This window comes from Otolemur garnettii, unplaced genomic scaffold, assembly GCF_000181295.1.
Source record: "Otolemur garnettii isolate 467f Iridium unplaced genomic scaffold, OtoGar3 scaffold00087, whole genome shotgun sequence".
NCBI classification, from domain to species: Eukaryota; Metazoa; Chordata; class Mammalia; order Primates; family Galagidae; genus Otolemur; species Otolemur garnettii.
This window is the reverse complement of record NW_003852482.1, coordinates 8,395,042-8,407,063: the sequence shown is the minus strand read 5'-3', so window position 1 is coordinate 8,407,063 and position 12,022 is coordinate 8,395,042. Positions and strand designations below refer to the sequence as shown.

The following is a 12,022-nucleotide window of genomic DNA, read 5'->3' as shown; positions in this document are numbered from 1 at the left end:
GAACCCACCACCTTAGGTGTATGTGGCTGGTGCCTTAGCCACTTGAGCCACAGGTGCTGAGCCTAGGCCTTTTTTTTTTTTGGAGACGGAGTCTCACTATGTTGTCCTTGGTAGAGTGCGATGACATCACAGCTCACAGCAACCTCTAACTCTTGGGCTTAAGTGGTTCTCTCGCCTCAGCCTCCCAAGTACCTGGGATGGGCCTCGCTTTTTTTTTTTTTTTGAGACAGAGTCTCACTCTTTCATCCTTGGTAGAGTGCCATGGTATCACAGCTCACAGCAACCTCTAACTCTTGGGCTTAAGTGATTCACTTGCCTCAGCCTCCCAAGTAGCTGGGACTACAGGTGCCCACCACAAAGCCTGGCTATTTTTTGTTGCAGTTGTCATTGTTGTTTAGGTGGCCCGGGCTGAGTTCCAACCTGCCAGCCTTGATATATGTGGCTGGCACTGTAACCACTGTGCTACAGGCATGGAGCCAACTTTCTTTTTTTTTTGAGACAGTCTCACTTTGTCACCCTCGGTAGAGTGCCATTGTGTCACAGCTCATGACAACTTCCAACTCTTGGGCTTAAGCGATTCTCTTGCCTCAGCCTCCCAAGTAGCTGGGACTATACGTGCTGGCCACAATGCCTGACTATTTTGTTGCAGTTGCCACTGCTGTTTTAGCTGGCCGGGGCTGAGTTCTAACCCGCCACCCTCAGTATATGGGGACAGTGCCCTACACACTGAGCCACAGGTGCTGCCCATGGACCTCGCTAAAAAAAGTTTGTACAAAGTGAAGGGGAGTCTGAGGTTCTCTGAGGCTTCTCCTATCCCAACCAAGTCCAGACTGGCTATTAGCGCCAGAGTGTGAAGCAGAGAGAAGCTGTCAGTAAGTGTTTAAATAACTTAAAATTTTATTATGGGTAGAAATGAGTGGCTTGAGGAATCAGGACTAAAAGCAACTTCCCAAGGTCAAGATCAGATAGGACAGGCAGAGGTTATGCCTGAGCCTTATCTGGGGCATGCAGGGCTGGCAACATGAGGCTGGACACACTAAGGGACTCTGCCCTGCCAGTCCCTGCCACACTGGGGAGACCAGAAGCAACCCAAGGCCCTGTGACTTGACCACAGAGGGGCAGGAAGAGGTCTAGTCAGGCTTCCCTCCCCTTGGGGACAGGAGTATAGGCACTGTGGGAAGGGAACACCTGACTTCTCCAAGTCCAAGGAGGGGGCTCTTCCCTGGGAACACTCTGTGTCACAGAGAAGGATTTCCTGGCACCATCTTCCCCTGACCTAGAAAGAGGCAAGAGTGTGTAGGGACTGGAAGGGTCGGGCCCAGGAGGTGGCATCAGGGCTTGAGCTCAGCTTTCCATTTCTGCAGCTTCTCATCCATGGCCTGGAGCGTGGATTCATCCTGCACAAGCAAAGATTGGTCCTACCCTCACCTACACTCCCCAAGGCCTCGGGAACTTGAGCTGTTTCCTCCCCCAGCCCCACCCTTTACCTTCACAAAACAGAAGCGGATATAGTGGTCAAAGAGCTTCCGATGCGGCTCGCTGTAGAAGATGGACACAGGGATGGATGCCAAGCCCTGGGGAGGAGGATGGCCACGTCTCAACGTGGCCTCAGCTCAGGGGGACATAGAGAGCCTCAGGGTGGGGACAAAGGGAAGTTAGCTCCAGCACCTCAAAGTGCTGTGCTAAGGTCAGAGGAAAAGAATTGACAATGTCATGCCTAGTTCCTCCTGTGTACAGAGGGGATGGAGGCCGAGAGCAGCAAGATGGTGCATCAGGGCAGGACAGAAACAGAGTGAAAACAAGCCTTGAGTCATGAATCTGAGGCCGAATATGGGGGCTCACTCCAGCAATCTTGGCACTCTGGGAGGCTGAGGCAGGAGGATTGCTTGAGCTCAGGAGTTCAAGACCAGCCTGAGCAATTGCAAGTCCCTGACTCTACTAAAAATAGAAAAACTAGCTGGGCATTGTGGCAAGTGCCTATAGTCCCAGCTACTCAGGAGACCGAGGCAAGAGGATCTCTTGAGCCCCAAAGTTTGAGTTTGCGGTGAGCTATGATGAATGGCACTCTACCCAGGGTAACCGAGTCTCTGTTTAAAAAAAAGAAAAGTCATGAATCTCAGCTAGAAGGACAAGCTTAGAGATAATGGCCAACTCCTCACTGTACAGACCGGAACACCAAGTCCCAGAGAGGTCCTGCCTGTCTCTGGCATTTTTGTGCAAATCAGAAGCAGGTACAAGCATGCAGGGCTCACAGCAGAGGCTGGGCTGGATTGTGGCCCATCAGCCCCTTGGCTGGGCACCCTGGAACAGCCTTCAACCTGTGAAACCATATACAGCTGGCCCTGCCCACCTTGTTCTTGATCATCCACTTGACAAAGCGGCTGTCGTAGGGCTCATCTGCAGTGCCAGGCAAGTCAGGCATCCTTCTCTCTGTGGAACAGAGGTCATGCTGAGCCCTAGATGGCCTCCAGCCTCCCAGACACTGCCCCAGACTGGCCAGTCCCACTCACTGAAGTCCGAGATGTCTGTGATGAGGAAGTAGCTGCCCTGGGGGATGACGGGCTTCAGGCCCACTGACTGCAGGCTGCGGATCATGTGGTCACGCCTGCGCTGCATGGCCTGCGGGAGCTCCACAAAGTAGCTATTGGGTTGGCCAAAGTGCACCTGCTCCCACTTAAAGCTCCAGGCTACTGCAGCCTAGGCAAGGCAGATGGACCGAGAGGTCAGGTGTCTCCTGATGCTCCTTTGTTGTAGATCCCCTCCCCCATCACTGTAGGGTGTCCTGCTCCTCCTCACCTGGCCCTGTGTGGGGCAGTGGAAGATAGAGTTCTGGTGTACAGTCCGCAAGTGCTTCATGATGTTATCTGGACCCAGGACCCAGCCCACCTGGACCAGAAACACAGGCAGGAGATGAGGCCCTTCCAGGCCTGGCCAAACCCTTTCTCAAGTTCCAGGCCCACCTGCCGTGGATCTTGGGGAGGAGGTTACCCTTTACCCTCATCAACTCACCTTCCAGCCAGTGGCACTAAAGGTCTTGCCAGCACTGCCGATGGTCAGGGTCCGTTCCCACATGCCAGGGAGGCTGGCTACCCAAGGCCAAAGAGAGCAGCCACTGAGATGGGGGTATAGCCTGTGCCCCAGTGGCATTCGCAGGCCCAACTTTCTGGACTCCTCTATACACTAAGTTCTCTGCAGGACTTGTTTCATCTCACTCCCTCAACAATCTGGGGCAAATGCTACTGTGATCCTCTGCACTCAGGGAGGAAAAGGCCACAGGACCTGTGTGACTCCTGACCTCTGGGTCCTACACCAGGCATGACTCTGAAAGCAGGTCAAGCTCCTGCCACAAAGGGGAGGGCCTAGGCTGGCCTGGCTCACCGATGCTGATGTGCTCGTGGCCGTCATAAACCAGCCACTGGTAGACCTCATCAGTGATGCACACCACGTCGTGCTGCTGGCACAGGCTGGCCACCAGCTCCAGCTCCTCCCTGGAGAACACCTGTGGGGACCAAAGGAGGGCACAGACCTGCAACCAGGACAGTCCCCAAACATGTAGGTCTGTTTGGAGAGATTAACGGTTCCATGCCATCCCACTGATCCCTACAACATGGACCCAGGAGGCCCGTTCTTTCAAGATCCAGGCTCGCTGCTGAGGAAACAGTGCTAGAGGCTAAGTAACTGTGAAGGTCACTGGGAAGTGATGGACCCATCCCACTCTTCCACCCCAGCCCTTATGCCTTCCCTGCTCATTCCTGGCTGCTCTCCCTGGGGCTGGCTTCTGTAGCCTTGATCCACAGAACTCATCATGTATGGTTCTCTCACCTCCCAGATAAAGAAACAGAGGCCCCACAGCAGCAAGTCAGGAGCAGTGTAGGGAATATGAACCCAGTCTGGAGGGGTCTCTGAAAGGGTCTCTCAGGTACCTTTCCTAGGGGGTTGTTGGGTGTATTGAGGATCAGGGCTTTGGTGCGAGGGCTGAATTTGCTGGCCAGCTCTGTGGGGTCCAGCTTCCAGTTGCTGCTGGAATCCAGTTCCCCATCCTGGATGGGACTCTGCAAGAGTAGGTGGCAGCAGGTAGCAGTACTTACCCACCTGACACTCAGCTCCTCCCCCAGGCAAAATCTGTCCTCACCTCCTCTCCTCCACTCTCCCAGCTCAGAGGAGCTGTCCTCTTTCACTTCCTTCCCCCTTTCCTGCCCCTCAGGGTCCAAGTCAGCCCTGGGGACCCTCCACATACCCATACCCCATCTAACTTGCTTACCGGCTTCAGGGACACAAACACAGGACGACCCCCTGCCATCAATGTCATGGGCTCGTAACAGTCAAAAGAGGGTTCGATGATGATGACCTGATGTAAGGGTCAGATTAGCTGGGGTCAGCACAGCCCTGGCCCTGCCCCCACCCAGCCCAAGTCTGGCTACTCACCTCATCACCGTCATCCACCAGGGCCTGGAAGGATGTGAACAGGGCACCATAGGCTCCCACAGTCACCAGCACATTCTTGTGTGGGTCCACCTCCTGGCCCAGCAGCTTCCCAAAGAAACTTGCCAGGATCTCTGTCAGTGGTGGGTAACCCTGCAGGACAGCAGGGATTAGTCATCAAGTCCAGCCTAGGCCCACTCTCATGCCCATCCTTCCGCCAGCCTTGCAAGAGAGGTATTATTTGATCCCTACCATTTGATAGATAGAAAAAATAAAGACCCAGAAAAGGAAATAACTTGTCTAAGATCACACACAGTTGATGGGTAGGAATAGGACTTGACTTTGCAGCTCTGGAGGTATCCCACTTTGATTTTTTTTTTTTTTTTTAAGAGATAAAGGCTTTTTCTTTTTTGAGACAGAGTCTCAAGCTGTCACCCTGGGTAGAGTGCCATAGCATCACAGCTCAAGCAACCTCCAACTCTTGAGCCCAAGCGATTCCCCTGGCTCAACCTCCCAAGCAGCTGGGACCATAGGCATCTGCCACAATGCCCAGCTATTTTTTTTTTTTCCATTATTGTTTCAGTTGGTCTGGGCTCAAACCCGCCAGCCTCATTGTATGTGGCCAGAGCCCCACCCACTGAGCTATGGGTGCCATCTTGAGGTTTTTTTTTGGAGACAAGCATCTCAAGCTGTCACCCTTGGTAGAGTGCCATTGAGTCATAGCTCACAGCAACCTCCAACTCCTGGGCTTAAGGATTCTCTTGCCTTAGCCTCCCAAGTAGCTGGGACTACAGCTGCCCACCTCAACGCCCAGCTATTTTGTTGTTATTGCCATTGTTGTTTTAGCTGGCCCTGTCCAGGTTTGAACCCACCAGCCTCAGTGTATAAGGCCAACACCCTATCCATTGAACTATGGATGCTGCCTTGATTTCTTTTTTTTTTTTTTGAGACAGAGTCTCATTATGTCACCCTGGGTAGAGTGCCGTGATGTCACAGTGCACTGCAACCTCAAACTCTTGGGCTTAAGCAATTCTTTTGCCTCAGACTCCCGAGTAGCTGGGACTACAGGCACTTGCCACAATGCCCAGCTATTTTTTGATGCAGTTGTCATTGTTGTTTAGCTGGCCTGAGCTGGATTCGAACCCACCACCCTTGGTGTATGTGGCTAGAGCGGTAACCATTGTACTACAGGCACTGACTCCTGATGTGTGTGTGTGTGTGTGTTATTGTTGTTTTAGACAGCGTCTCAAGCTGTTGCTCTGGGTAGAGTGCTATGGCGTCATTCCTCACAGCAACCTCCAACTCTTGGACTCAAGCAATCCTCTTGCCTCAGTTTTTCTATTTTTAGTAGAGACAGTGTCTCACTCTTGCTCAGGCTGGTCTTGAACTCATGAGCTGAGGCAATCCACCCACCTCAGTCTCCCAGAATGCTAGGATTACAGGCGTGAGCCACTGCACCCAATACCCCACTTTGAGAAGACCCTTGGATCCATAAGCTTATTTGCTGAGGACACTTATAAAATACTCAGGGCTAAGCCAAGTGACTGATACCTTGTCTAGAATATAAAAATGAAAATTTTCTGTACATCAGAAGGTGTCATGAGCAAAGTTAAAAGACAAAAGCATTGTGACATAAGATACACTCCCAAATGCAAACATGAACAAAGCAGCAAGACAAAAATAACATACCCAAATGCAGAAATGAACAAAAATGCTGTTGCATACAAAAATACTAACCAAAGCAAAGCAAATAAAAGCAACATTGAGGGACAGCGCCTGTGGCTCAGTGAGCAGGGTGCCAGCCCCATATACCAAGGGTGGTGAGTTCAAACCCAGCCCTGGCCAAACCGCAACAAAAAAATAGCCGGGCGTTGTAGTGGGTGCCTGTAAGTCCCAGCTACTCAGGAGGCTGAGGCAAGAGAATTGCCTAAGCCCAAGAATTGGAGGTTGCTGTGAGTTGTGATGCTACGGCACTCTACTGAGGGTGACAAAGTGAGACTCTGTCTCTAGAAAAAAAAAAAAAGAAAAGAAAAAGCAACATTGAGGGGGAAAAAAAGCAACATTGAAATGCTGCTATAATATTATGAGAATATGTTAGGCTGGGCTTGGTGGCTCATGCCTGTAATCCTAGCACTCTGGGAGGCTGAGGTGAGTGGATTACTTGAGTTCACAAGTTTGAGACCAGCCTCAGCAAAAGCCAGACCCTATCTCTAAAAATAGCGAGGTGTTGCGGTGGACACCTGTAGTCTCAGCTACTAGGGAGGCTGAGGCATAGAATTGTTTGAGCCGAAGAGTTTAAGGTTGCTGTAAGGTATGATACCACTGCACTCTGCAGAGGGTGGTAAGTTGAAACTCAGTCTCAAAACAAAAAACAAAAAACATATATATATGTTAGTCTGGGCAGTGCCTGTAGCTCAATGGGTAGAGTGCTGGCCACATACACCCAGGCTGGCAGGTTTGAACCCAGCCCCAGCCAGCTAAACAACAATGACAATTACAACAAAAAAATAGCTGGGTACTGATGGTGGACACCTGTGATCCCAGCTACTTGGAAGGCCGAGGCAAGAGAATCGCTTAAGCCCAAAAGTTTGAGGTTACTGTGAGCTGTGATACCATAGCACTCTACCCAGGGCAACATAGTGAGACTCTGTCTCAAAAGAAAAAAAAAAGTTAGTCTGGGTTTAGCGGTTTATGCCTTTAACCTCAACACTTTGGGAGGCCAAGGTGGGAGGATCACTTGAGGCCAGGAGTTCAAAATCAGCTTGGGAAACACAGTGAGATGCCATTTCTAAAATAAACACTTAGCCAGACATAGTGGTATGTGCTTGTAGCCCAGCTACTCAGGAGGCTGAGGCAAGAAGATGGCTTGAGCCCAGTAATTTGAGGTTGCAGTGAGCTATCATGGTGCCACTGCACTCCAGCCTGGACCTTGTCTCAAACAAAAAACAAACAAAATATATATATATGTATATATATATGGGGGGGGAAGGAGAGGGAGAGCGCTATTTTATTTTATTTTTATTTTTTTTGAGACAGAGTCTCATGCTATCACCCTGGGTAGAGTGCTGGGGCATCACAGCTCACAACAACCTCAAATTCTTGGGCTTAAGCAGTTCTCTTGCCTCAGCCTCCTAAGTAGCTGGGGATACAGGCACCCACCACACTCCCCAGCTAGTTTTTGGTTATAGTTGTCATTGTTGTTTGGTAGGCCTGGACTGGATTCGAACCTGCCAGCTCCGGTGTATGTGGCTGGCGCCCTAGCCGCTGAGCTACAGGCACTGATCCTGATTCAGGAGTTTTACTTTGAAGAAATCCACCTATATACAAAGCTGTCCACATCAGGATACTCGCTATAGCATTGTTTGTGATAATGAGATATCTGATATGATACTAGTGTCTATCAGCATAAGGCTGGTTAAATTAATAATGGCACATATAGGTGAAGGAGTGCCGGGACTTCCCTTTAACACATGGCTCCCTGGCATAATGAATATTTTCTTTTTCTTTCTTTTTTTTTCACTTTGTTGTCTTTGGTAGAGTGTGGTGGCGTCACAGCTCACAGCAACCTCAAACACTTGGGCTTAGGTGATTCTCTTGCCTCAGCCTTCCAAGTAGCTGGGACCACAGACGCCCACCACAACACTCAGCTATTTTATTTTTTTAATTTTTTGGTTGTAGTTGTCATCATTTTTTGGCAGGTCCAGGCTGGATTTGAACCCACCAGCTCCAGTGTATGTGGCTTGGCATCCTAGCTGCTGAGCTATAGGTGCCGAGCCCATAATGAGTATTTTTAATAAAAGGTCTTTGAAGGGCAACAGATGGAAACAGAATTTTCCTCTATCTACATAAAAGACCCATCGACCCAACAAAAAAAATTATTTATTTAATTATTTATTTATTTTTGAGACAGTCTCACTATGTCACCCTTAGTAGAGTGCCGTGGCATCACGGCTCATAGCAACCTCCAACTCTTGGGCTTAAGCGATTCTCTTGCCTCAGCCTCCCAAGTAGCTGGGACTACAGGAGCCTGCCATAGCACCAGGCTATATTTTTGTTGTAGTTGACATTGTTGTTTAGCAGGACCTGGCCAGGTTCAAACCCACCTATGTGCCAGTGCCCTAGTCACTGAGCTATAGGAACTGAGCCTATTTTTTATTTTTTTGAGACAGAATCTCACTCTGTCACCCTAGGTAGAGTGTGGTAGCATCATTACTCACAGCAACCTCAAACTTTTGGGCTTAAACAATGCTCTTGCCTCACCCTCCCAAGTAGTTGGAACTACAGGCAACTACGACAATGCCCAGCTAGTTTCTGTATTTCATTTAAGTAGAGACAGGGTCTCGTTCTTGCTCAGGCTGGTCTTGAAGTCCTGAGCTCAGGCGATCCACCTGCTTTGGCCTCCCAGAGGCCAAAGTATTACATTAGTATTACAGGCCTGAGCTGCTGAGCCTGGCCCTTGTATACCACTTGTACTATTAGTTTACTTTGTGAGTTGAGTTTTCAGCAAACCTTCAGAGCGTGAAGGAAAAGCTTTCCCTTGGTCCTTAAATAGGTGACAGAATACTATGCAGCTATTAAAAAGAACGAGGCTGTTCCAACATGGAAATATACATGCAATATTCTTTTTAACAAAATAAGATATAGGACATGTATAGCATGAGTCCATTTGTGTTAAAACATGCATATATTTTTACAGGCTTTTTTTTGAGACAGAGTCTCACTATATCGCCCTGGGTAGAGTGCTGTAGGACTCTATTACAGCTCACAGGAACCTTCAACTCTTGGGCTTAATCGATTCTCTTGCCTCAGCCTCCCAAGTAGAGGGGACTATAGGCACCTGCCACAATGCCCAGCTATTTTTTGTTACAGTTGTCATTCTTGTTCAGCTGGCCCAGGCTGAGTTCAAATCGATCAGCCTTGGTGCATGTGGCTGGTGCTGTAACCACTGTGTTACAGGTGCCAAGCCTGTTTTAACTTTTTGTTGTTGTTGTTGTAGTTTTTGGCCAGGGCTGGGTTTGAACCCACCACCTCCAGCATATGGGGCCAGGGCCCTATGCCTTGAGCCACAGGCACCGCCCAACTATTTTTTTTTTTTTCTGTTTTAAATTTTAAAAATGCCTGTAAAGGCTCAGTGCTCTTAGCACAGTGGTAATAGCACTAGTGACATACACTAAGGCTGGCAGGTTTGAACCCGGCCCAGGCCAGCTAAACAACAATGACAACTGCAACAAGAAAAAGCCAGGCGTAGTGGCCTATAGTCCCAGCTAACTTGGGAGGCTGAGGCAAGAGAATTGCTTAAGCGCAAGAGTTTGAGGTTGCTGTGAGCTGTGACACCACAGTACTCTACTGAGGGAGACATAGTGAGACTCTATCTCAAAAATATAAAATTAAATAAAATAATAAATAAAATGTTAAAACAGTTGGGGTGGCACCTGTGGCTCAAAAGGATAGGGCGCCGGCCCCATATGCCAGAGGTAGTAGGTTCAAACCCAGCCCTCGCCAAAAAAAAAAAGTTAAAACATCTAGAACACTCTTCAACAAAGTAGCAAGATGCGGGCAATGGTTATCTCTGAATGGGGAATTGGAAGGGACACCCCCCCCCCCCAGGCCATTCTGGTGCATGCCAAAGTTTAAGAACCAGAGTTCACATTGGAAGCTTAGTAAATATTTATTATATGGCCCTTTACAGGAAAAGTTTGGATTTAAAGTGTAATCCAGGCTCAGCGCCTGTGGCTCAAGTAGCTAAGGCGCCAGCCACATACACCTAAGGTGGCGGGTTCGTATCCCCAGCCCGGGCCCGCCAAACAACAATGATGGCTGCAACCAAAAAATGTTGTGGTGTTTGGTGGGCGCCTGTGGTCCCAGCTACTTGGGAGGCTGAGGCAGGAGACTCGCTTGAGCCCAGGAGTTGGAGGTTGTTGTGAGCGTGATGCCATGGCACTCTACCCAGGGGGATAGCTTGAGGCTCCGTCTCAAAAAAAAAAAAAATGAAAATAAAGTGTAATCCAAGCAGCAGCTTGTCTTTCAGGGGTTGGTTTAACTGTTATCTCTGTCAGTAAGGTTTTCCCAGTCTCCCCAGATTTCATCCTCTCTTTCCTGGTCCCACTGTACCCCCTCAACCTCCATCACAGTACATATCAACTAACTGCCTTTGTCATGACCAGGTTCTCAGCTGCTTTCCCCACTGAACAATGAGACACAGGGCTTGGGACAGTGGAGACACTCAGCAAACGTGGAACTGTAGCTTGACTGAATTCCTGGGTCTTTGCCCAGGACACTGACACCTATGGGAGCTTGATGTCTAAAAATGCCTGGCCCTCATCTACCACAGGCGTCTAAGAGAGGCAAGGAGACTCACAAATGCCTTGGTGTACTGGTTGAGCATGAAGTCCCCGCTGACAGCACGCTGAAAGGCTTCCAAAGCGAAGTCTGGGGGTGCGAAGTCGGGGAATCCCTGCCCCAAGTTCACAATGCCAGGCTCACTGGAGAGTTTGACAAATTCCACCCTAGGGAACAAATGGAGAGTAAGCACCAGCCCACCCCTCCATTCTGATCTTGACGTCTGCCTCTTTCCAGTGCAGTGTGAGCATGTGCAGAGCCAGTTCTAGGAAAACTGGGCAACCAGCATGTGCCTTGGCCTCAAGACCTACATGAGGGCACAAGCAGTCCCCTGCTTTGGGATCAGGCAGGCCAAGTACCACGTCCAACATGTGGGACAGCCCAGGGGTTTTTGAACTTCCATGCCCAGCTGATTTCTCTATTTTTAGTAGAGATGGGGGTCTCAGAATGTAGTGTAGGCTGGTCTCAAACTCCTGAGCTTAAGCAGTTCTCCTGTCTCGGCCTCTCAGAGTACTAGCATTACAGATGCAGATGTGAGCCACTGTGCCCAGCCCAGTTTATGATCTTTTCTTTCTTTCTTTTTTTTTTTTGAGACAGAGTCTCACTTGGTCACCCTTGATAGAGTGTCATGGCATCTTGCTCATAGCGACCTCAAACCCTCGGGTTCAAGCAATTCTCTGTACCTCAGCCTCCCGGGTAGCTGGGAATACAGGCATCTGCCACAGCGCCAGGCTGTTTTCTAGAGATAGGGTCTTGCTCTTGCTCAAGTTGGTCTCAAACTCATGAGTTCAGGCAATCCACCTGCCTCAGCCTCCCAAGTGCTAGGATTACAGTCATGAGCCACTGCACCCAGCTCCCGTTTATGATCCTGACCTTACTCTGGACAGACAAGGGCTGGGCCCTGGCACTGGGCATCTCTGGCTCCCAGCAACCTTTGTTCCAGCTTTGTGAGTGGATGTCTCTCTAGGGATACCGGGATACCTCCTCCAGATAAGGAGGGTGGGCTGACTGGGAGAGAGAAGTCAGTCTTGGCTGACTTGAATTATCATATCAATAAATATAATTTATGTTTAAAACTTTTCATTTTAACAGCATGCCAGCATGGTGGCATGGCAGCTCATGCCTGTAATCCTAGCACTCTGGGAGGCTGAGACAGGTGAATCACTTGAGCTCAGGAGTTCAAGACTAAGCTGAGTAAGAGTGAGACCCCATCTCTACTAAAAAAATGAAAAACTGGCTCGGCGCCTATAGCTCAACCGGC

The 12,022-nt window shown here is 49.5% G+C and overlaps 1 protein-coding gene across 6 annotated transcripts in view; it reads right to left on the bottom strand.

The window, feature by feature from the left end:
- Window positions 1-879: 879 nt before the first annotated feature.
- The window catches only part of KYAT1 (kynurenine aminotransferase 1), a 53,727-nt gene continuing 42,584 nt past the window's right edge, over window positions 880-12,022 (bottom strand). For all 6 annotated transcript variants that reach the window (XM_012808259.2, XM_012808260.2, XM_003794917.3 and 3 more), the window contains 11 exons: window positions 10,781-10,928; window positions 4,426-4,575; window positions 4,262-4,348; window positions 3,924-4,052; window positions 3,379-3,499; window positions 3,010-3,086; window positions 2,797-2,886; window positions 2,511-2,697; window positions 2,351-2,430; window positions 1,488-1,574; window positions 880-1,397 (listed from right to left, as the gene is read on the bottom strand). In XM_012808259.2, coding sequence (XP_012663713.1) covers window positions 1,332-1,397; window positions 1,488-1,574; window positions 2,351-2,430; window positions 2,511-2,697; window positions 2,797-2,886; window positions 3,010-3,086; window positions 3,379-3,499; window positions 3,924-4,052; window positions 4,262-4,348; window positions 4,426-4,575; window positions 10,781-10,928 — 1,222 coding nt within the window. In that variant the 3' untranslated portion in view covers window positions 880-1,331. The remainder of the gene's footprint in view (window positions 1,398-1,487; window positions 1,575-2,350; window positions 2,431-2,510; window positions 2,698-2,796; window positions 2,887-3,009; window positions 3,087-3,378; window positions 3,500-3,923; window positions 4,053-4,261; window positions 4,349-4,425; window positions 4,576-10,780; window positions 10,929-12,022) is intronic.